Below are 26,285 nucleotides of genomic sequence, written 5' to 3' on the forward strand. Positions count from 1 at the left end.
TTCGTCTCCAAATAGTGTCAGTTTACCGCTAACTCTTAAGGAAATCACCCCAGAATTCATCTATGATCGCCAAAGTCTTTTGGATATCAGCAACGCATACGAACATCGCAGGCGGCTACTGAGAAGCTACGAGGCCTTTGTTTACTGCTGGAGCCGGACTTCGAGACCACGGCCTCGCCTACTGACGCTACCCGCACAAGGCAGCGTCGCAAGCGGTGTGAGAGAGGACGGAAGCGCGGTAAGCGCGGAGGTATACGAGCTAGGCTAAGAGCTAACCCCTCAAGGCCGGCTCTTCCAACACTCATGCTCTCAAACGTTCGCTATCTGGAAAACAAACTGGACTTAATTCAACTCAGTCGATCTACACAGCATGAGGCAAGGGACTGTTGCGTGTTTGTTTTCACCGAAACATGGCTAAACGACAACATCCCGGACTCCGCCATTCAATTGCACGGGCTAACCAACTTCTGAGCGGACAGAGATTCATCACTGTCTGGTAAGACACGCGGAGGTGGCTTGTGTGTGTATATCAACAAAGACTGGAGTAACAATGCTGCGGTATTATCAAAACACTGTTCATCGCTGGTGGAGTTTATGGTTGTGAATTGTCGACCGTTCTATCTGCCGCGGGAGTTCACGGCCATTGTTATCGTTGCGGTTTACATCCCCCCGTGTGCAAACGCTAAGGACGCGCTTTGTGAACTGTATAGCGCCATCAGTGAACAACAAACAAAAAACCCAGACGGCTTTTTCATCATAGCCGGTGACTTCAACCACGCAAACTTAAAGACAGCTTTTCTACCAACATGTGAACTTTGCAACAAGGGGAAACAACACACTGGACTTTGTTTACACAACAGTTAAGAATGCTTACAAGGCTGAACCCCGCCCCCACCTCGGGTACTCCGACCACATCACTGTTATGCTAATCCCAGCATATAGACCACTTCTCAAACTCACCAAACCGGTTGAAAAGCAGATCACAGTATGGCCAGACAATGCCACCTCAGCACTGCAGGACTGCTTCCAGGACACAGACTGGAGCATGTTTAAAGAGGCAGCCACCTACAACAACCACACAGACCTGAATGAGTACACTGAAACTGTGACTGCTTACATCAAAAAGTGCACTGATGATGTGACAGTCACCAAGACCATCACCACACGTGCAAACCAGAAGCCATGGATGACAGCAGCGGTTCGTGGGCTGCTAAAGACCAGAGATGAAGCATTCAGATCAGGAGATAAGGCAGCCCTCAAAACAGCAAGAGCCAATCTGTCCTGTGGCATCAAAAAAGCAAAACGGTCATATGCCCAAAAAATCAACAACCACTTCACAGACAGCAGAGACACACGGAGCCTGTGGCAAGCCATTCAGACCATCACTGACTACAAGCCCCCGCCACAGGCCTGTGATGAGGACACATCCCTCCCCGATGCACTCAACCACTTTTATTCACGGTTTGAAATGCAGAATGACACACCTGCACAAAAACTGCCCACACCTCCCAATGACCGGGCGCTCTGTCTGTCTCCAGCCGACGTAAGGAAGACCCTATCTAGGATTAACCCACGCAAGGCTGCGGGTCCTGACAACATACCTGGCCGTGTTCTGAGAGACTGTGCTGCACAGCTGACAGATGTCCTAACAGATATCTTCAACACCTCGCTGAGCCACATCTGGCTGAATGGTGTGGCACAAACAATCTGTCCCTCAATGTGGAGAAGACAAAGGTGGTTGTGATGGACTTCAGAAGAAACTCCGTTGACCACCCCCCACTGACCATCGACAGCTCGACTGTGGAGAGAGTCAGCAGCACTAAATTCCTGGGGGTGCACATCACAGAGGATCTCACCTGGACCACCAACACCATGTCACTCTCCAAAAAGGCACAACAGCGCCTACACCTTCTCCGCCGTCTGAAAAGAGCAAGTCTCCCTCCACCCATCCTCACCACATTCTACAGAGGCACCATTCAGAGTGTGCTGACCAGCAGCATCACTGTCTGGTACGGGAACTGCAGTGCTGCTGACCGCAAGACCCTCCAGCGGACAGTGAACACAGCTGCAAAGATCATCGGTGCCCCTCTCCCCTCCATCCTGGACATCTTCCTTACACGATGCTCCAGCAAAACCAACAGCATCGTGAAGGACTCCACCCATCCCTCCCACAGTCTCTTCCAGCTCCTACCATCAGGAAGACGGTACCGGAGCATCAGAGCCCGCTCCGCCAGACTGCTCAACAGCAGCTTTTTCCCCCAGGCTGTGAGAGCCCTGAACTCAAACCACCCCGCCCCCCTCTGAAACCCCATGCAAACCCCTACCTCCTGAAACATGGACCACCCCCCACCCCAAACCTTACCAAACCAAAGAAAAACTGTATGGAACTTTAATTTTTTTTTTTTTTTTTTTTTTTTTTTTTAAGTTGAGCCAATTTAAAATAAGAATAATAAGTTGAGAGAACTCAGTTCAAAGTCTGCTAAAAGCTGGTTGCCTTAAAATTTTAAGTTGGCTCAACAATTTTTATTTTATTTTAATTTTTTTGTACGTGTGCGAATCAGCGCGATTGTGCATGAACCTCACAATACCGCTTCTGCGTATGCACCAAAATTCAAACACACACACACACCCGCGCTAACGGCAGAGTCTGAGCGATGGCTGCAGCTAAACACAGTTGTCTACGTTAAAATGTTTTTCTTAGCAAGTGGAAGGAAAACGAATGTGCCAGCATAAAGTTTATACGACAATGATTTTATTGACGGGCACGAAGACAGACCAACATCGCTGAGTGGAGCACTGGATGAAATGCCCTTGAATGAGCTGCAGCGGTGCAGGTAATTTACACTGATTTACTCCACGCTTTATTAAAATTCATATGCTAATATTACATAGGAACTAAGTGTTTTATGATTGTTTTGGACTGAAAGAGCCTCTGTCCCTATACAGATCAGTTTCAAATTTCCCTGTCAGTGTTTTAAATATGATGTTATGGTTAACGTTGCAGCTGCATTGATGTGTTTTGCCATTTGCTTGCGTTAAAGTTAATTTGAACTATACTAAGTTACTGGATAGAGTTACAGTAAGCTCATTGTTTTCACTGGATAAGCAATTGTCACAGAATAGCCCGTCGTCACCTTCACTGATCACTTCCACCTGCACATCATTAATAATCATGCTTACCTGATCCTCGTCACCATCATCATTCTGAACTGGATAAAAGCACTCACCTCAGTCACCGCATTTGTCCGATCTTGAAGTTACCACACTGCAAAGCCTGTTGTTACTACTACAAGGACCGACGTTGTACGAAGCATCAAGCTGAGTATACTACCTGAAATACCTACCTGTTATACTTACCCTCTGCCTTGTTCCTCTTCAGCTTCTCCGCGATCAGATTCCTGTGGCTGGCTTGGACAACCGCTACTCCCTATCGCCCTGGCTTTCCTGTTCACCCAGGACCTGCCAAAACATAGAGACTATATCAGAATCACTGCATACTTGTCACATCCTCTCCACGAAGGGATACTCACCTGTGTTGAAGACTTTCACCTTTGCTGTGTGCAATCCACGTCTGTAATAAATGCACTGATTATTTCACTTACCTCTGTGTCCTGCAGTTCCGTTACAGCAATGCAACATTTGAAAATTAATTAAAGCTCTCTGAAAAAAGTAATGGAGCAAAATTACGTTATAATGTTTATCTCTGAGATGTAGTCTAGTCTATAAAGTTGCACAAACTCAAACACATTGAATTCATACAGTACTGTCCTTGGTTATATTACACCAAGTACATTGACATGTCAGAGACATGTCTGTGATGAGTGCATAAGCACATACATGTGCATATTACATAAAGGTACAGTACAATAAAAGATGTGACTTTGGGTTTTTGAAAATATGGTTAACCTACGGTAGTCAATTTTGTTCATATCTTTGCTGATAATTATGCTTTTCCTGTTTGTGTCCCTTGAAAAGGTAATCAGTCCAGAATTTCTCAGAAAATAGAAGTGGAGGCTGAACCTGCAAATTGTGGATGGCAGTGATGTGAATGATGGAGCATCTACCCAGAAAAGGTCACATATTTTACTGAAACCAAAACTAACATCTGCAATATACTGTACATGTAAACAAATCAATTACCCTTTTTAATTTATTTTCTCCAGGCCAAAACGATGCCCTCATTCGTTATTATAAAACGTCTACTGTTTATTTCATTGTTGCTAAATAGCAAACGAAATTGTAACCTTAGTTGTGAACTCTGTCATTGAAAACTTGGGTTAATATAGTATAATTCTTCATGTCTCTAGAGGCATTTTATTTGCATGGGCATGTAGGCTGTGCTTTGTTGCTGTTCTGTCTTGTCCTTAAGAAGGTGGAGCTCAGATCAAGTGGTATCTGGGAATATTTTACAACTACAACTTATAATTATTACATAATTAGTATTATACAGTCTTTTAAATAATCTTTTAAATTTTAAATAAAAACTTTTAAAATCTTTTAAATAATTTTGTTTTAATACTCAATATACACTACTCACACAAAGTTATTTATGGAAAATGTAAAACGTTTACGCTACAGTGAAATTATATCATGAAAGTAGGGCATTTAAGTAGAAGCATGCAGTGGTAATTTCTTCATCTCAAACAAATGGTGGTGGCTATACCACAACAAACATATCAATGTCTCAATAACTTGTCACGTGTCCTTGAGCATCAATTACAGTTTGACAACGATGTCTCATGCTGTTCACAAGTCGACTTATTGTATGCTGAGGCATGGCATCCCACTCTTCTTGAAGGGCTGTCCTCAGGTCACTGAGGTTCTGGGGTGCAGGGTTTTGACCCTCTGCACGACGACTCGGCTGATCCCACAGGTTTTTTTATGGGATTCAGGTCTGGAGAAAGTGCAGTCCACTTGAGGTAGCCCAGCCTCCAGCAGCCGCTCCCTGATGATGTGACCTCAATGAGCTGGGTTATTGTCATACAGAATACAGAACTGCCCTACACCTTGTGAATGGTAGTGACAAGCCAATACTACCTAAATAACATCATTAATCCAGTCATTGTGCCTCTGCATGAGCAACACAGGCCTGATTTAAACTTCATGGACGACAATGCCCCAGCTCATCGAGGTTGCATCATCAGGGAACGGCTGCTGGAGGCTGGAGTACCTCAAATGGAGTGGCCTGCACGTTTTCTACACCTGAATCCCATAGAAAACCTCGTAGAAAAAGTCGTCGTGCAGAGGGTCGTAACCCCGCACCCCAGAACCTCAGTGACCTGAGGGCAGCCCTTCAAGAAGAGTGGGATGCCATGCCTCATGCCACATTTTTTGTTGTGGTATACCCACCACTGTTTTTAGCTTTTGTTTCAATAAATACTTTGAGATGAAAAATATTACCACTCCATGCTTCTTCTTAAATGCCCTACTTTTATATAATATCACTGTAGCATGAACTTTTTACATTTTTCATAAATTTCAGCTGAAAGTCAAATATCCCTAACTTTTTGTGAGTAGTGTATTTCTCATATGTAGTTAACACTTTAAGACATAAGCACAGTTCTAATTTAAAAGCAAAATTAAACTGGTACAGTGTTGGATTGCAAGACTTAAACAGATTAAATGTATATATTTTAACACCATATTGACTAAAATCAAGTTTAGTTTACTGTACGACCCAACACTACCAAAGTTAAAAATTGTTTTTAAATGTTGAGCACTTCCTGAATTACATATAGGGTTCAGACAATTAGATTTTTTATATTATACATTTAAGTGTAAATGTAATTCTGGGCCTAGTAAATCAATTTATTGTTATTATATTATAAAAACCTAACTTTTACTAATTTCTTCCAGATGCAGTGATCCAGAAATTTCTTCACCGGGGGCCTCTTCGGGATGGCAATAAACCAAAAACTACCCAAGCTGTGGGAATACAAATCTGTAGACCTTTAGCTGAACCACTACAATTGGTTGATGTTCTGTTTCTTATGCCTGTTCAGTGTTTTGATCAGTTATATATGTAAATGTTTCTTTTTTTTTTTTCTTTTTGATTGTGCAGCTCAATAAGATTGTTTAATTTGTTAAAGATTGTTCTAATTAAATAAAGACTTGGAATAGATGTTACTTTTTGTAGCTTATTGCACCATTTAACATTTTAGGCTTAAGGCATGAAATATGCAATGCACTGCAACTTTGTAGATGCATACAACCTGTATTAAAAGGTTGTGGTGATGTCGGTGGTGATGGCGCAGTGGATAAGACACATGCCTTTGGTGTGAGAGACCCGGGTTCGAATCCGGTGTGAGACACCAATGTGTCCCTGAGCAAGACACTTAACCCCCTAGTTGCTCCAGAGGCGTGCGACCTCTGACATATATAGCAATTGTAAGTCGCTTTGGATAAAAGCGTCAGCTAAATGAATAAATGTAAATTAAAAGATAATTTTAAAGATCAAAGATCACATATTAAAAGATCAAATATATGAAACCATATATTTCATAATTAAATGATTGTCATATATAAGTGACACGTCACATATATGTAAATAATTTGTATGCATATATGTCCAATTTGTATATAACGCATAATTACAAAAGACATATATCTCACATATATTAATAATTATATACATTCCATATATGGCAATAAATGTATTATACATACATAAACATATATTTTTGTATTTGGTAGACTTATATGTCAATATATGAAATTGGGGGTATTTCGTATATGCACATATATTACATTTCCGTATGGCAAAGTTTGATGTCAAATTTGTGACGCAAGAAATGGTGAATCAAGTCATGTTAAAAAATATTCTTCACTTGAACAAAATCAGTTACTTTAGATCTTCTGTATGTTTTGAGTTACAGGCAAGCAACACAATAAGTGTTTTCCCATTTTTAACAGCCAGCATTGGTATGCAATGCAACAAAGATTTCCAAAGTCAAAAGAATTCACTAACAGACTTTCCAATCAGATTTATTATGTATAAATGTTAAGTTCATGTCATTTTTAATTAATTGAACCTCACTGAATTGTTGTAGTGTGATATTGCATCTTAAAACTGGTAACACTTTAGAATATTGTTCCATTATTAATGAATAACTACACAAGAACGCATGAGTAATGCAATATTGGCACTCTAGTAACTATTAGTAACTAACAAGAAACTCTGATTAATGAATTAGTAAGTAATAGTGCTTAGTCGAAGGTGGTAGTTCACTATTAGCTAATCAGTAACTATTATTTTTTCATACCTCCCTAAGAACTACTGTATACAGGTTCATAATTAATATGAATAATACATAATGAATAATTAATTCTAAAGTAAAGCTCATGGTAACCCACTAGTAATGACTCAAGTATTACCAAATTCTTCTAAAGGAATTACTAATTGTTTGGATCAGTATTCTAAAGTGAAGATTGTGATAACTCCCTAGTAATTACTGAAGTCAGTGTAAACTTTTAAGGTTTTTGTAAGGTTTTGGTTAGTAATTCATTTTGCTAGATTTGGTAACACTTAAATCATTACTAGTGGGTTACCGTGATCTTCACTTTAGAATACTGATCCAAATAATTAGTAGTTTCTTCAGAAGGATGTAGTAACACTTGAGTCATTACTATCCAAAACCTTACATATATCTCAAAAGCTTTAAATCACGTCAGTCAGTATTAGGGAGTTATGATGCTTTTCACTTTAGAATACTGATCCAAGTAGTTAGTAGTTCCTTTAAAATAATTAGATAATTCTTGAGTTATTACTAGTGGGTTACCATCATATTCATTTTAGAATTAATTATACATTATGCATAATTCACATTAATTATGAACCTGTATACAGTAGTTCTTCAGGATATATAAAACAAATAGTAGTTATTGATTAGCTAATAGTGAACTACCTTAAAACGGTAACACTTTAGAATACTGATCCTTTGTTAATGAATAACTACACAGGAACAATTCACTAATGCACTATTAACATTGTAGTAACTACTAATACCTAACAAGAAACTATGATTAGTGATTTAGTAAGTAATAGAGCTCAGTTGAAACTGGTAGTTCACTATTAGCTAATCAATAACTACTATTTTTTTTATATATCCTGAAGAACTACTGTATACAGGTTCATAATTAATGTGAATTATGCATAATGTATAATTAATTCTAAAATGAATATGATGGTAACCCACTAGTAATAACTCAAGAATTATCTAATTATTTTAAAGGAACTACTAACTACTTGGATCAGTATTCTAAAGTGAAAAGCATCATAACTCCCTAATACTGACTGACGTGATTTAAAGCTTTTGAGATATATGTAAGGTTTTGGATAGTAATGACTCAAGTGTTACTACATCCTTCTGAAGAAACTACTAATTATTTGGATCAGTATTCTAAAGTGAAGATCACGGTAACCCACTAGTAATGATTTAAGTGTTACCAAATCTAGCAAAATGAATTACTAACCAAAACCTTACAAAAACCTTAAAAGTTTACACTGACTTCAGTAATTACTAGGGAGTTATCACAATCTTCACTTTAGAATACTGATCCAAACAATTAGTAATTCCTTTAGAAGGATGTAGTAACACCTGAATAATTACTATCCGGGTCAATATATAATTGTGGGAGATTTTGAGTTTGAATAATTCTGGGAAAAAATATATTTATTTACAAAATATTATTATCTTCCCTGATAAATCATCCCTGAAATATTTTGTTTTTAGTCATTGCCAAGCTCAGGCATAATTGATTTCAGATATTTAGTTTTAAAAACAAGAAGTTTACTCATTATTTGGTCAACTATGTTACGGACAAAACCTATAAGTTTTAACTTTAAGTAAATGTCAGACATTTTAAAAAAATCATTACTCTTGGAAGAATATGTGTCTATTTACCTACCTTTTCAATTAAAATGCCCAATTAATTAAGAAAATACACATTTTGTTCAATTGAAACCCCAAATTTCAAGTACTGAAGTAACCGGTCTGTATATTTTGTTTCCAAACTGCTTGATTCATGATAATTTTCGTGATGAAATTATGCTGAGGTATATATTTGACAGCTACTCAGTTTCTAAATATTTACTTGGAGATTAGGGAACCATTGAAATACATATATTTTTTAAAAAACATAATGGTAACTTAATTGACAGCCCAGTATCATAGTTGACAAAAGTAACATAGTTGACTGGACATGACAAAGTAGGATGATGTATTTAACAAAAACAATCCTAAACTATATCAATTATTATATGTTAGCTAATCTTTTATTGCATTTAATCAAGACCTGTTGAATATTTCATGACATAAAGGAGAAAAGCGTGGATTAAAGTCCAAAACCTGACTTGAAATAACCTAACAAATCAATCGGGACTAAAGCGGTTCCATAAACGACAATTCAAGTTCACGCAATCTGACTAATGCCATCCAGGTTAAGTGAGTCAGGATAATGTGACGTACACGTTTATTCTGAAGCAGCCCTTAATGTCGATCATGGATCAGATCGATCCACCATAGCAAACAGCGAATATTTGTGCTGTTTAACGCATTTGAAACATTGTGTTTTTCTCAGTGCATAACTGATACGTCACAGGTATATTTGTTACATCTGTAAATGTCAGAAAGCCATGCAAATATATCCATTTAGCTGTCAGGAGTGGGCGGGGCTTATGCGAGGCATGCGCGCTACACAGACGGAGCAGAATAGAATACTAGCGCAAGAATTCTGAATAAAATATACATTCTGCTAAAATATTTGTTGTTGGACATTAAATGTGACACATAGAATTTTAATTTCCTATATATAAGTGTATTTTTATGATAGCAGCAACTGTTAATCACTAGCTCAAATGAGTTAAATGTGTGTTCCTCTTATCAGTTAAAATGTACTCTGATTTCTATTATAAATTTACATTTTTAATTCAGTGATTTTAACTTTTGATTGTGTTTTTATGCTTTAATGCTTTAAAGAGCCATTTTAGATTGTAATGTTTTAATGTTCTAATAACCATAAAAGGTACAGCTGTCATAAATTCAGAGAGAAAGTCTGCATGGCTAGAAACTGCTGATCAACTGCATGCACAAGTAGCAACTATGTTAAAATGTCATTCGTCTACATTTTGGGCACAATACATTAAATACAGTTGGTTGTAGCCTATTTTTTATTTATTTGATTATTTAAGGTGTATTTTCTGTATACTTTTATTTTTGGACCGATAATAAATTAAACTGACTGTATGTGAGAGAGTCAGTGGTAATATTGATGCGTTCCTATTGGTCAGAGTTAGAGGAGCTCAGCTTAGCCTGACAGTTAGCCTGCTCCGGACCAGGTTAGTTTGCCAGCATAAGTTACCACAGTGACTGAGCTTGAGCTATGGTAATTTTGCTTTCAGAAACCAAATCAAGTGAAAATAAGTCAGAATTACTGAAATAAGCCTGGCTTATTTGGTAAACTTGTTTTATGGAACAGGCCCCAGGTGCCAGAAAGTAGAAATCCTGTCCAGCAGCTGTTCCAACCATCACTAACCAGCTCCTCTACCAGGTAGATGAGCTCGTTAGTGAAAACACCTGTTCTAGATGTAGAGGCAGATCCAAAAACATGGCAGGATTTTTACTTTCTGGCACCTGGACTATACATGTCTGGTGTCTATATGTGTGTGTGCTTGACCGTGTGCTTGTGCCACGTGTTTGTTAGCGTGTGTGTGTGTGTGTGTGTGTGTGCGCATGTCCTTAGCCATGAAGATATGATTTGGCAATATCTTCCCACACATCTCTTTTTATTTCAACATGACGTGCTGTCACGTGCTGTGGGGCAGGAATCAACCTGTTCTGTTCTGTTTGAGGTTCTTTCTACATAACCTTCTAACCTTCCTGGTTTTGGAACTGGTTGTTCCTCGCTGTCAGGACTCAGTGGTGGGGTAACAATAGCATAATTCTGTTTCTTTCTGCGTCTGCTCTGTTCCTGGGCTCTTCTCCAGGCCTTTCTCTTTGCACGTTTTTCCCTCTCACTCTGTTCAGATATGGGCTTATAGTATGCACCTTGCTCCCTCTTTTCTCTCCATTTCTGCCGGCCTTTTGCCAAGTATGCCTCCCTTTTTGCAGGATCAGCATCTCGCCGTGCACGGTAACGGCGCTGCTTTTCTGCAGCAGATAATCGTGGCATTTGCCTGAAAACAAGTTTACTTTTATAATATTTATTGCAAAGTATTTTATAGTTACTGTACAATTAGAATATTAAATGAACTCCTGAAAACTATAAGAACATGTCATGAATGTCAACTATGTTACTCTTGGTCAACTAAGTTACCTTTGCAGAGTAACATAGGTGACTGGTAACCTAGTTGACATTTTTGCTGTTTTTAGGGATAAAATCAAAATGGTTGCCTAGCACCAGACACCACATGGCATTTTACGGAGAGGTTCTTCTAAATATTATATGTACAACTGAGTAAAATTGAAATTCAAAGTTATTTATGAATTCATTGTAGTAACATTGTTGACATATGATAAGTACACATTTGCCCCAAGCACTACTTTAGGTGAAATAACTGAAAATGTGGAGGGAGAACATACCTTGGAGTCTTGCTAGTTTTCTCTTCAGGAGGAAATGACATCATGTGGAGCAGGTCATGTGATTTGGAAAACACACTCTTCCTTGAGGGGTGTATTTGCTATGGGTAACTTAGATGACAGCGTCTTCTCGGACACATATTCGATTTGTCAATTTCTATTGAAAATGTGACATATTGCCCAAAAAGACACATTGTTCACAATTACCTCAACTTAATGTAAATAATATTGTAAGGCTCGTTTATTGGTCCAATGGAGGTTTCCAATAAAACGAGGAAGGTCTCTCTGCGTATTGCTTGTCTTTCCTTTTCGCAACACAACAAGATTAAATGCAATATATTTCTTTCACATATAATAAGTCGTTGTTTCATCTGACTCCATAAATGAAAGGTTTTAATGATATCTGTGCATCATTAAAGTGAACGAATTTTTGCTTGTTCTGTTAAGCTCTGATTATACTTTACCCGCTTAGATCAGGAAACTATATCGCTTCGAGTTCCTCACTAGGTCTCCGGCACAATTTTTGTCAGTTCCAATGACCCAAAACAGAGGTATTTGGCTAAATATCTGAGATTTGCCGTATTCCCACGTGCAGAATCAAAGATATGTAATACTTAGCCCCCTTGGCTGCCCCTCAGGAACTTAATTCAATAGTTTACTTTAGTAAAGTCTTCCTTTTGACCACCATTTAAGAACATTAGTCGATCAACTTTACCTTTCTTCAAAATGGCTTTGTCCGGCCAAGCTCGTGGCTTTTCCCACGTAAACTTATCTAAAGTAACATTAAATTAGAACAGAGGTCATCGACGCATTCAGATCTAGGCTGATCAAACAGCATCTGCTGATTCTAGACAGAAACTTACTCGTCTCCTCATCCAAGCACACGTGAATCTAGGTATCGGATTATTAGTCGTCACTAATCCCTGACGCAAACTTGTGGAAATATACGAATCCGACAATCTACTTGGGAAAACAAATCTCAGAGTCGGTCAGAATACAATCAAACGTTTACAATTTATTGATCAGGTAATGAAGCAATAATTCAAAATCCAATTCACAAGAATAAAATCATCAGTTGAACATGTCATAACAACAATTCAGAAATAGAGAAATTTGTAGAAATTATTACCTGTCAACAAAACTACACACAGCATTTGTGTGGGAAGTCAGCTTACAGACTCCCCGAACGTTTTTGCACCTTTTCCTTATATACCCAGCTAATTCAATATTCCTACCAAATGGTGGCGTTTGTCTTTATAATTACAATTTGGTTCCCTGTTGAGGGATTCACGCCGTGAGATCAGAATTTGTACTTGAAAGGGTTCTTGTTTTACATACAGGAATGGGGGATCTGGGGGAGGAAAACACCTTTTTAAGAGACACATGACTTTTCTCATATTTTATAACTTCTTTTAGCTTTTCATTATGGTTGGGAGAATGAGACCATTTTACCAGGCGCACAAGGACACTTTAAATGATATCAAACATGTATAGTTACTTCTTGTGCATACCTAACATTGCATAGGTTTCAGTGTATTTTATGTGAGGAGGAGGAGGGGGGTGAAGGGGAAATAGTGTGTGTGAAGTGTGAGCTGCACTGTGTGCTGCATCTCTGAAGTTCCCTTTACATCTGCAGGAGATAGTTCAAGTGTTAATTTTCAGGAGGGCCTTTTGTTTCGTCGAGGGGTAAATCAGACATATTGGCACCAGCCTTACAGCTCCCTCATTTGGCACCGTGGGCCACTCACAGGGTTTCCTGCGGTGTCACTTCAGTCGTTGTAAGGTGGGTAGCTTTAAGGGGCTGAGAGTCAAGATAGTATTGGTGGATGTTTTTACCGATCTGATAAGGTGTCGGAAGTAGCAACATTGGAATAACGTAAAGGAGAAGATGAGTGCGCTTCCAACCGCACAACCTCGAAGTACCCAGTCCCACCAAGTATATGCAGACTGTGCGGATCGGGTCGATGAGCTAGACAGGATCTGTGCAGTCTTTCGCGCCAAATTTGTCTCCACTTGCGCCTGAGAGAGGTGGTATTCTGTTTGGAGAATGACGTTCTGTACCAGGTCCATCGTGTCGACCAGAGCTTGTGTTCCGTGTTCATAAAAGGTGTCTTCCCACCACGGGGAGACCTCAGCGTCCTTCGGCATCCTTCCGAGGATGTCGATCTGGCCCATAGAAAAATCCTCTGTCACTTCCAAGCAAAAGGAGTGATTAGCAGGACAGGTCAGTCCTCCATATGTGAACGAATTCATTTCACTGATGACGCACCACTGAGTATAAGACACCTGAACAGCATTTGAATGGCCATGCAACGATTCAACATTTATGAGTTTGCTATCATTGGAAGAGAAAGGTTGTAATGTGTTACATGTGCAGACAACATAATTGTGAGTTTCATGACAACAAGTGCGACTGGTAAACAAGGTCTCAGTACCCTTCAAAGTCATATATCCAGTGAGGTGATCCCATTTAATTACCTGATCTTTAACTACCACTCCAAGGGAGCGAATAGTAGTGGAATTTGGATAAACTTGATCTGGGTGGATTAAAGGAAAAGTGGCAAAAAACCCAATGCAACCAATACATTCGTTTCCAGTATACATCATAATTGTGGATAACAGTTCTGAATATTTGACATTTTTCATTTTTTCTGAAGAGAACCATCTATGCAAATCTAAGACCTCAATTAAATCATTCAAGACATGTCTCGGGGTTTTGTGAAGACGAAGGTCTAAAATTTCCTGTCTTGTTGCAGTAAACAAATCTTGTGCATATGATCTGCAGGCTAAGTCACGTTCGATGGTACGGGTCTGATTGAACAATGTGTGGCTGATCGTTAGAAGCGCCTGCGCCTCAGAACGAACCGCTTTGATGATGTTATCATTGCTATTAGTGATGTGTTGAAAACCAGTGGCCATCTGATCTGTCAACCATGTGGAGAATTGGGATTGTTTGGTTATTTTATAGGTGTTGGCTGCTGAATTAATTGATCCAAACAGGCCAGCTATATTGCCGAGCAGGTCTCTTTTTGAGCGAGCAGGTGGAATTTGGACGGCAAGTCTGTCTTTGTAATCAGAAATTAAATCATCAATTCGTGACTGTAGCCATGAATGTGACTCATCATTAACATCCCAATGTTTTGTATAAGCAGTAAGTATGTTGGAAATGTTGTAAGTCACATGTGTCATTACCAAATTTACATCATGTAATAAGGTTTTGTTGATGTTTCCTCTAATCAGTCCACCAGGAGGAATTGAGTGCAATTCCGGACATTTTTTGGGTTTAGTGTATCCACAGGTGGTCAAATTAAAACAATACATAACAGTCCATGAACAGTTGTGTGGATTGGTGAAATTGTCTATGCTATGTGAACATTTTCCGACACAATATGTTCCTTCCTTTCGGTTGGTCCACACAAACGTTTTTGGTTTCTGCTCGTTAGGTGTGTATGATGTGAGGTCGTACATTAACTCTGTGAACCTCATGTGTGTGTCATTATGCGTCTCCGTATGTGTACACCTATATGTTGCAGGTTCCAAATTTGTAACATTATAGCACAATTTTGGGTCTATGCCATTGTTGTTGTTCTCATGTAGAGTGTCCATGTTACCTATTGTGTCGCCTGAATCTATTTTAAGTTGATATCAGGCAGTGAGGTTGTGCATGAATTTTGGTGCTCGAGTGTATCCTGAAATGTTTCCTGACGGTGGGTGGGTGCTACCTGAACTACAGCAAATTTGTGGTGTGCAATTTGGATCCGGTACTATACCGGGAGGCCATGTAGCTGTTTCTTTGGGTGTGAGTGTGATTTTTGGTGTGGACGGCCCCTTGGAGTATTTCCACACCCACCTCCCACATTTCAGGTTGTGTGTGAGTGAAACCCTTTGGCCCAGTCTGATGCACGTGGGCCCTGACACTTTTCTTTCATCCGGCCTCCATGGGATCGCTGCAGTCGACCTGGAAGACAGGAAGAAAAGACAGTGACAGTTATTTATTTATTCTGTGTACCTTTAAATGATTTGCACTGAGACATGTGATACCACTTCAGTTTCCCTTTTATGGTTGTGGCCACACAGCTGTTGCATACAGCTTTAATTTCATATGGGCCGTGCCATCTGGGTGTGAATGCACCTTGCTTCACAAAAACACGTATCATTACCACGTCTCCTTCTGAGAATTTCACCTCAGAGTTTGGGTTGAATTGTGCATCATTTGTTAGGTCTGATTGCTGTTGTTTCAGAGCAGCGTGTGCATGTAGCACTTCTAGCCTCTCTCGTAATTGCTTCAATACAGACTGTTGAGTTGCGATCACGAGAGGCCCCAGGTCTGCTGGGGAAATTTCTGGGTCGATGGGCAGTTTCATGACTCTTCCAGTCATGAGTTCAAATGGACTGATACCTGTGGCTTTTGAAGGAGTTGCCCGCAGTATTGTTAGAACTGTGGGCAGAGCATCAATCCATTGGTTTTTGTGTTGTGCAATCTGTTTCGAGATGCTTTCTTTTATGGTTCGGTTAAGACGTTCCACCATACCGGAGCTCTGAGGCCTGAATGAAACGTGGAATCTTTGTTTGATGTTCAGCATTTGGCATATGTTTTTCATCACCTGGCCTGTGAAGTGTGTGCCCTGATCAGATTCAATTTGGATTGGTGCTCCCCAGAGTGGGAGAATTTGGTTCGCTACCACACGTGCCACTGTTTTTGCATTGTTATTGCGAGTAGGAATCGCCTCGACCCATTTGGAAAATTTGTCAATTATCACAAGGCAATAACGATACCCTCCTTTGGCACTGGGTAGTGGACCTATAAAATCCAATTGGAGCGACTCCCAAGGTCCCTTGGGTGGCTCTGGTCTACACAGTTTTGTACGGCCAGGTTTACCTTGGTTAATGGTGGCACATACAATGCATGTGTCACACCACCTTTGAATGTCTGATGCCATTTGTGGCCACCAGAAGTTCTTTTGTATCAGCTGTTGTGTTTTGGGAGCTGATACATGTGCATAATCATGGTATAACTTTATCACTGGTTTCTGGAGGGCTTCTGGAACGATGTATTTATCGTCTCTCAAAATCATGCCTTCAGTGACCTTGACTAGTTGGTCCTGCTGCAGGTGCGGTGTCAGTTCTCCATCAGAACTCCACAGTTCTTGTTGGTACTGTTTCAAGTCAATAGGGACAGTCTGAACCGCACTCACAGCAGGAACAATCAGTCTGTCAGGCAGCCATTCATCTCCCTTTTTTGCTGCTAATTTTGCTAATTGATCTGCAATGTTGTTGTTTCTTTCGTGTTCATCTGGATTCTTGTTAATGTGCGCGCGCACTTTGACGACGGAGAGTGAGGAATCGCGTGTTTGAATCTCCTGCCAAATCGAAGTTATGATGTTAAAATGTTTGATTGGCGTTCCGGCAGATGTGAGGAATTTTCTCAACTGCCACTGTGCCATAAAATCATGGACTGCACCAAAAGCGTATCGACTATCAGTATATACACACAGCGGTTCGTGATGTGATCTGATTGCTTCGAGTAATGCAAAAAGTTCAGCTTCTTGTGCAGATGTGTTTGCGGATAGTTTAATTAGCAATTGGTTAGTGCCTGAATTGGGAGAGTGAGGAGTCCACACCGCACATCCTGTGCAAAATTTTCCATCATGCCAGTATCTGGAACCATCAATGTACACCCGTGTCTGATTTGGGAGTTCTTGATCATGAACTGGGCTCTGAGCTTCTTGCTTGGTTTCGCATGTGTGTGGGTGGCCCTCTACATCTCCCAATAAATGAGGCAATATTCGGTCGTTCACTGTTGTGATGTCACGTGCTTGTATATCTGCTAACCATCTGGCTAACCGTTGCGACGACACACCTTTTATTCGACCCTGCAACAGCATTTGTACTGGCGTGTGCACTGTATGTACAACGATAGATTGAAAACCTACAATCGGTTCAGTTGCTGTCAACATCCAGTGAACTGCCAGCACGTGCTGAGTGCACGGGTCGAATCCTTGTTCGACCGTGGATTTTTTTCGGCTGTAATAGGCGATCGGGCGTAATTTCCCCCCATGATCTTGTGTTAAAACGCCACTTAGAGTGTTTTCATTTGCGTCCACTTGTAAGTGGAATGCTTTTTTGGGGTTGGGCAGACCGAGCGCAGGAGCACTGCACAAATTTTCTTTTAGACTCGTAAAGGCTTTTTCGTGTTCCTCTGACCATTCTAGGACGTCAGAGGGCTTTGATTTTCCTTTTAAGAGGGAATACAATGGCGTGACTACGTTTGCAAAGTCTGGAATGAAGTCTCTTAAGTAGTTTGCTGTTCCCAGCACTTTCTGTAACGCGTTCAGTGTGTGCGGTCGGGGGAGTTCAGCAATGCATTTCCGCCTATCCTCTGTTAATGCTCGGTGGCTTTGCGTTATCGTATAACCCAGGTACTGGACCTCGTTTTGTGCGATTTGAGCCTTTTCTTTGTTTAATTTGAAGCCAGCTTTACCGAGTGTTAACAGTACTTCGTCAACGAGTTGTAAATGATCATCAAATGATCCCTCGGTCGCGAGAAGTATATCATCAACGTAATGGATCACGTTTCCGGTTACTGTCAGTGGATTAAGTGTGTCTTCTAATGCTCGGTGAAAAATCGCAGGACTGTTATGAAGGCCTTGAGGCATTCGTTCCCAGGTGTACTGGATTTGATTCACAGTGAAGGCCAATTTCCACTGATCCGCGCGTTTGATTGGGATGGACCAGAAACCGTTCTTTACATCGAGTACTGTAAACCAAGACGCTTGTGTTGAAATCTGTGATAATAACGTTGATGGATTTGCCACTATAGGTGTAGCCTTGGGCAAAACTTTGTTAAGACGCTGATAATCAATACAGAGACGCCATTTTCCGTTCGATTTTGGTACTGGTAAACACGGAGAGTTTGTGGTCGAACTACATCGACGGACTATTCCTCTGATCTCAAGTTGTTGTACAATTTCATGAACGGCTGACTCGGCCTCTGGTTTAATGCGGTATTGTTTTTGCGGGGGATGGGGTTCCCCTTCAATGCATACAACAAAGTCAATAAGGCCGCAGTCATGTTCATGTGTAGCCCAAATGTGATCGTGTTTGTTTACCATTTGTTGAATGGGATCTGGAGTGGATATGGACATAATACTCGTTATGTTTTTTGGTAGGCATTTTTTTACAGTTTTGTCTGTTTTCAATTCAATTTGTTTTTCAAAGCAGTGAATTACAAAGCCATACTTCCGCATAATGTCCATTCCCAGCACAGTCCCTTCACTGTTGTTAGGTAAATACCAGAGGGGTTCTTTCAATACAGTCACGCCTAAATCGAGTTCAACTGGCTGTGTTTTTGTTGCAATCATTAACGTGTCGCCGATGCCTTTGATCTGAATAGTTTCGTTGGTTAAAGGTAATGGAATGTCTGTACAGGAACAAGATGCGCCAGAATCAATAAGTACGTCCGCTAACCGGCCTCCTAAATTAGCTCTTATTTTTATTCTGTTTCCGCTCTTAATTATGCTCCCTACAGCGATGGAGGTCACGTATCCCTATTGGTGATGATATTTTTCAGTCGTGCCGCTCGCGTTGTGGGCCGCGCCATTTTGGGTTTTTTGTTTTTGAAACTCGGTGATGAAATCAGCAAATTGTTTATATAAGTTTGAGTCGTCGCTAGAGTGCGTTTTTTGGTAACGATTTTCTTGCTCTTTTGACTCTTTCTCTCTTTTTTGGCAATCTTTTTTTAAATGGCCAGACTTTTTGCAATAGTGGCATAGCATTTTGTTTGGAGATCTTTTGCTAAATTTGTCTGGGCTGTTCCCTTCTGTTAACCATTGTGCGGACGCAATGTTGCGGGGTTTTGTTCTCCATCTGAGTTCTATTCTTGATCCCCAATCCACTATCGCTCGGAACGTGTTTTCGGCCGGGTCGACGCCATTTGATAAAGCCTTTTGAATTGGACTGCCGGCGTTGTTCTTTACAAGTTGTAGTAACGCGTCATGGTTGCGGTCTGCATTTTCTAGGCCTGAGTGTTCTCTGTATGTTACCCATAACCGTTCAGCATACGTTTCAAATGACTCATTACTCGCTTGTTTGATTTCTAATATTTTGCTCCAATCGGCGTGTGTCGGTCCCCTCATGTCTAATAATGCTTGTTTTAGACGCTCGTAAATAATTTCGTTGGTTTCGTTATTGTCTCGGTTCATTATGTTGCCAGATTTCATCTCTGCGGTTAGTTTCGGTTTGAGCTCATCAGGGATAGTGAGGAGAGCAATTTGCCATACATCTCTGATTTCTAATTTGTACACATTGGCCTGTAACATCAATGCTTCCCAGTAGGGTTGAAACGGCCCTTTTCTCGGCATAATTCCTACGACTTGTTTATGTCTAGAACCTTCTTCGCATGTTAACGGGCGACTGATCGTTGTGATTTCATCATCCGCATTCGTCATGGTTTTAAGCACAGCGACTTTAACTGATTTATTTGGCAAATCATTCGATTTTGTTCGAGTCTTTATTGGGCTTCGCAGGTTTGGCGTTTCAGGCCACAGGCTCACAACAGCTCGGCTACGAGTTTCTCTCTGTGGCCTAGCGCTACATCTTAAAGCGGCATCGTCATCATCACTCTCATTTTCAGCCTCTAGCTCGAAGGTTTCTTCCAGTGCTGCCTGTTTTACTGCAGCCACTGGAAAACCTGATTTATCGCAGCAATTTTCGAGAGCTGATATGTAATTATTGCCGGTTTGAAGTTTTCTTTGAATTTGATCAATTGTTGTCGCCATTTCTTCGCGCTGTCTAGCCCACCCCTTTTGTTCGTAGGTAAACGCTTCGACTTGTGTTCTTAGCTTTTGTAATTCGTCAGATCGCAACCTCTCGATTTCTTTGATATTTGCTATTGTTCGTTCGTTCTCGGTTATGGTCTCGAGGTCGTTACGACGAAGCAAATACACAATTGCAGCGGGGATTTTCTTGTACTTTTTCTTGGATTTTAGTTTCGCACCCTCGGCAGAATACCAGGATATTATTTCGTTGTTACTCCAGTTTAATTTTAGTCCCTTGTCGCTTAACCGAACAAGGAGTTTTCGCAATTGCACGCCTAGAAGCGCCATTATCTCTTCATCTACACTGCCGTGCTTTCCCTGAAAAGACATGTTTCGCGTCTAATTCTTTTGCCCACCGGATTTTTCGGCTCCGGTCTAAACAGGGTATTCCGACCCGTACTATAAATGTGTCTATATGTGAGATGTAAACAATCTTTCCCTCAACACTTTTACAAGGCAAAAATCTACTTACCACAGCAGCTGGAGATAGATGAGAGGGAGATCAAACCTCATGTTCCGGGCTGGGTTCAAGTTGAATGTCGCGCTGGAAAGACGTTGCTCGTCTGTTGCGAGATCACGGAGGTGTGGTCACCACTTTGTAAAGCTCGTTTATTGGTCCAATGGAGGTTTCCAATAAAACGAGGAAGGTCTCTCTGCGTATTGCTTGTCTTTCCTTTTCGCAACACAACAAGATTAAATGCAATATATTTCTTTCACATATAATAACTCGTTGTTTCATCTGACTCCATAAATGAAAGGTTTTAATGATATCTGTGCATCATTAAAGTGAACGAATGTTTGATTGTTCTGTTAAGCTCTGATTATACTTTACCCGCTTAGATCAGGAAACTATATCGCTTCGAGTTCCTCACTAGGTCTCCGGCACAATTTTTGTCAGTTCCAATGACCCAAAACAGAGGTATTTGGCTAAATATCTGAGATTTGCCGTATTCCCACGTGCAGAATCAAAGATATGTAATACTTAGCCCCCTTGGCTGCCCCTCAGGAACTTAATTCAATAGTTTACTTTAGTAAAGTCTTCCTTTTGACCACCATTTAAGAACATTAGTCGATCAACTTTACCTTTCTTCAAAATGGCTTTGTCCGGCCAAGCTCGTGGCTTTTCCCACGTAAACTTATCTAAAGTAACATTAAATTAGAACAGAGGTCATCGACGCATTCAGATCTAGGCTGATCAAACAGCATCTGCTGATTCTAGACAGAAACTTACTCGTCTCCTCATCCAAGCACACGTGAATCTAGGTATCGGATTATTAGTCGTCACTAATCCCTGACGCAAACTTGTGGAAATATACGAATCCGACAATCTACTTGGGAAAACAAATCTCAGAGTCGGTCAGAATACAATCAAACGTTTACAATTTATTGATCAGGTAATGAAGCAATAATTCAAAATCCAATTCACAAGAATAAAATCATCAGTTGAACATGTCATAACAACAATTCAGAAATAGAGGAATTTGTAGAAATTATTACCTGTCAACAAAACTACACACAGCATTTGTGTGGGAAGTCAGCTTACAGACTCCCCGAACGTTTTTGCACCTTTTCCTTATATACCCAGCTAATTCAATATTCCTACCAAATGGTGGCGTTTGTCTTTATAATTACAATTTGGTTCCCTGTTGAGGGATTCACGCCGTGAGATCAGAATTTGTACTTGAAAGGGTTCTTGTTTTACATACAGGAATGGGGGATCTGGGGGAGGAAAACACCTTTTTAAGAGACACATGACTTTTCTCATATTTTATAACTTCTTTTAGCTTTTCATTATGGTTGGGAGAATGAGACCATTTTACCAGGCGCACAAGGACACTTTAAATGATATCAAACATGTATAGTTACTTCTTGTGCATACCTAACATTGCATAGGTTTCAGTGTATTTTATGTGAGGAGGAGGAGGGGGGTGAAGGGGAAATAGTGTGTGTGAAGTGTGAGCTGCACTGTGTGCTGCATCTCTGAAGTTCCCTTTACATCTGCAGGAGATAGTTCAAGTGTTAATTTTCAGGAGGGCCTTTTGTTTCGTCGAGGGGTAAATCAGACATATTGGCACCAGCCTTACAATATAATTAAAACTAAATTAATTTTTTTAGGTAATGAGATTGTGGTTGTAATTAATTTCGGACGGTTATTTAGTTGACATTTTAGGGATATCTAGTCAATTTTTATAAATAAATGATTATTTCCATAATAATTAACTATGGAATTTGTAAAGACAAGATCATGAAGAACACTGAAGACTTTTAAAATTGTATTTTAATAAGCATGTTTGCGAGATAAATCTCATGGACATGAAAACTCCCTCAATTATATATTGACCCATCCAATGCTTTACAACACTCTCAAAAGCTTACAGTGATTTCAGTCGTTACTAGGGAGTTATCATGATCTTCACTTTAGAATACTGATCCAAATAATTAGTATTTCCTTTAGAAGAATTTGGTAATACTTGAGTCATTACTAGTGGGTTACCATGAGCTTTACTTTAGAATTAATTATTCATTATGTATTATTCATATTAATTATGAACCTGTATACAGTAGTTCTTAGGGAGGTATGAAAAAATAATAGTTACTGATTAGCTAATAGTGAACTACCACCTTCGACTAAGCACTATTACTTACTAATTCATTAATCAGAGTTTCTTGTTAGTTACTAATAGTTACTAGAGTGCCAATATTGCATTACTCATGCGTTCTTGTGTAGTTATTCATTAATAATGGAACAGTATTCTAAAGTGTTACCAGTTTTAAGATGCAATATCACACTACAACAATTCAGTGAGGTTCAATTAATTAAAAATGACATGAACTTAACATTTATACATAATAAATCTGATTGGAAAGTCTGTTAGTGAATTCTTTTGACTTTGGAAATCTTTGTTGCATTGCATACCAATGCTGGCTGTTAAAAATGGGAAAACACTTATTGTGTTGCTTGCCTGTAACTCAAAACATACAGAAGATCTAAAGTAACTGATTTTGTTCAAGTGAAGAATATTTTTTAACATGACTTGATTCACCATTTCTTGCGTCACAAATTTGACATCAAACTTTGCCATACGGAAATGTAATATATGTGCATATACGAAATACCCCCAATTTCATATATTGACATATAAGTCTACCAAATACAAAAATATATGTTTATGTATGTATAATACATTTATTGCCATATATGGAATGTATATAATTATTAATATATGTGAGATATATGTCTTTTGTAATTATGCGTTATATACAAATTGGACATATATGCATACAAATTATTTACATATATGTGACGTGTCACTTATATATGACAATCATTTAATTATGAAATATATGGTTTCATATATTTGATCTTTTAATATGTGATCTTTGATCTTTAAAATTATCTTTTAATTTACATTTATTCATTTAGCTGACGCTTTTATCCAAAGCGACTTACAATTGCTATATATGTCAGAGGTCGCACGCCTCTGGAGCAACTAGGGGGTTAAGTGTCTTGCTCAGGGACACATTGGTGTCTCACACCGGATTCGAACCCGGGTCTCTCACACCAAAGGCATGTGTCTTATCCACTGCGCCATCACCACCGACATCACCACAACCTTTTAGTGATGTTTTATTAACAAATTTCGGGAGGAGCACGCGCGGATAATTAACACGGCCAATTCACCATCAGCAATCACTCAGTCTATCCCATCAGCCGAGAGAGAACTTCTATAAATAGACCAAGCCATCTTACCTTCATTCTCTCTACAGTTTTCAGCATCCCACCTCCACCCCAACTCCTCACCATCAGCCCGCTCCTACCCCAGCGTGGGGAGGAGCTCGGGGGGGAGCGCTCTGGGTCCGGGCTAAATGCCGAGCTCGGACCCCTCTCCCCGGACAGGAGGAGTGCCCCGGGTTCGGGAGTAATTCACAGAGCTCGGAGCCCTCTCCCCGGACAGCACGCCAAATACGCATAAACCTTAAACTCTGTTCATTATACGCAAGGGCGAACTCGTGAAATACAGGTTGTATGCATCTACAAAGTTGCAGTGCATTGCATATTTCATGCCTTAAGCCTAAAATGTTAAATGGTGCAATAAGCTACAAAAAGTAACATCTATTCCAAGTCTTTATTTAATTAGAACAATCTTTAACAAATTAAACAATCTTATTGAGCTGCACAATCAAAAAGAAAAAAAAAAAAGAAACATTTACATATACAGGTCCTTCTCAAAAAATTAGCATATTGTGATAAAGTTCATTATTTTCTGTAATGTACTGATAAACATTAGACTTTCATATATTTTAGATTCATTACAACACAACTGAAGTAGTTCAAGCCTTTTATTGTTTTAATATTGATGATTTTGGCATACAGCTCATGAAAACCCAAAATTCCTATCTCAAAACATTAGCATATTTCATCCGACCAATAAAAGAAAAGTGTTTTTAATACAAAAAAAGTCAACCTTCAAATAATTATGTTCAGTTATGCACTCAATACTTGGTCGGGAATCCTTTTGCAGAAATGACTGCTTCAATGCGGCGTGGCATGGAGGCAATCAGCCCGTGGCACTGCTGAGGTGTTATGGAGGCCCAGGATGCTTCGATAGCGGCCTTAAGCTCATCCAGAGTGTTGGGTCTTGCGTCTCTCAACTTTCTCTTCACAATATCCCACAGATTCTCTATGGGGTTCAGGTCAGGAGAGTTGGCAGGCCAATTGAGCACAGTAATACCATGGTCAGTAAACCATTTACCAGTGGTTTTGGCACTGTGAGCAGGTGCCAGGTCGTGCTGAAAAATGAAATCTTCATCTCCATATAGCTTTTCAGCAGATGGAAGCATGAAGTGCTCCAAAATCTCCTGATAGCTAGCTGCATTGACCCTGCCCTTGATAAAACACAGTGGACCAACACCAGCATCACTGACTGTGGGTACTTGACACTGGACTTCAGGCATTTTGGCATTTCCCTCTCCCCAGTCTTCCTCCAGACTCTTGCACCTTGATTTCCGAATGACATGCAAAATTTGCTTTCATCCGAAAAAAGTACTTTGGACCACTGAGCAACAGTCCAGTGCTGCTTCTCTGTAGCCCAGGTCAGGCGCTTCTGCTGCTGTTTCTGGTTCAAAAGTGGCTTGACCTGGGGAATGCGGCACCTGTAGCCCATTTCCTGCACACGCCTGTACACGGTGGCTCTGGATGTTTCTACTCCAGACTCAGTCCACTGCTTCCGCAGGTCCCCCAAGGTCTGGAATCGGTCCTTCTCCACAATCTTCCTCAGGGTCCGGTCACCTCTTCTCGTTGTGCTGCGTTTTCTGCCACACTTTTTCCTTCCCACAGACTTCCCACTGAGGTGCCTTGATACAGCACTCTGGGAACAGCCTATTCGTTCAGAAATTTCTTTCTGTGTCTTACCCTCTTGCTTGAGGGTGTCAATGATGGCCTTCTGGACAGCAGTCAGGTCGGCAGTCTTACCCATGATTGCGGTTTTGTGTAATGAACCAGGCTGGGAGTTTTTAAAAGCCTCAGGAATCTTTTGCAGGTGTTTAGAGTTAATTAGTTGATTCAGATGATTAGGTTAATAGCTCGTTTAGAGAACCTTTTCATGATATGCTAATTTTTTGAGATAGGAATTTTGAGTTTTCATGAGCTGTATGCCAAAATCATCAATATTAAAACAATAAAAGGCTTGAACTACTTCAGTTGTGTTGTAATGAATCTAAAATATATGAAAGTCTAATGTTTATCAGTACATTACAGAAAATAATGAACTTTATCACAATATGCTAATTTTTTGAGAAGGACCTGTATAACTGATCAAAACACTGAACAGGCATAAGAAACAGAACATCAACCAATTGTAGTGGTTCAGCTAAAGGTCTACAGATTTGTATT

General features: G+C 40.0%; 1 protein-coding gene across 1 annotated transcript; it reads right to left on the bottom strand.

The window, feature by feature from the left end:
- Positions 1–13,340: 13,340 nt before the first annotated feature.
- Positions 13,341–14,765, bottom strand: LOC306868608 (uncharacterized protein; the record flags this gene model as incomplete). The annotated part of the gene is made up of 1 exon (XM_079414865.1): positions 13,341–14,765. One exon carries the CDS (start codon positions 14,763–14,765, stop codon positions 13,341–13,343), a length of 1,425 nt encoding a protein of 474 aa, XP_079270991.1.
- Positions 14,766–26,285: the final 11,520 nt, after the last annotated feature.

The sequence above is a fragment of the Barbus barbus genome (genome assembly GCF_936440315.1).
Source record: "Barbus barbus genome assembly, contig: scaffold_43, whole genome shotgun sequence".
In the NCBI taxonomy this organism is placed as follows: Eukaryota; Metazoa; Chordata; class Actinopteri; order Cypriniformes; family Cyprinidae; genus Barbus; species Barbus barbus.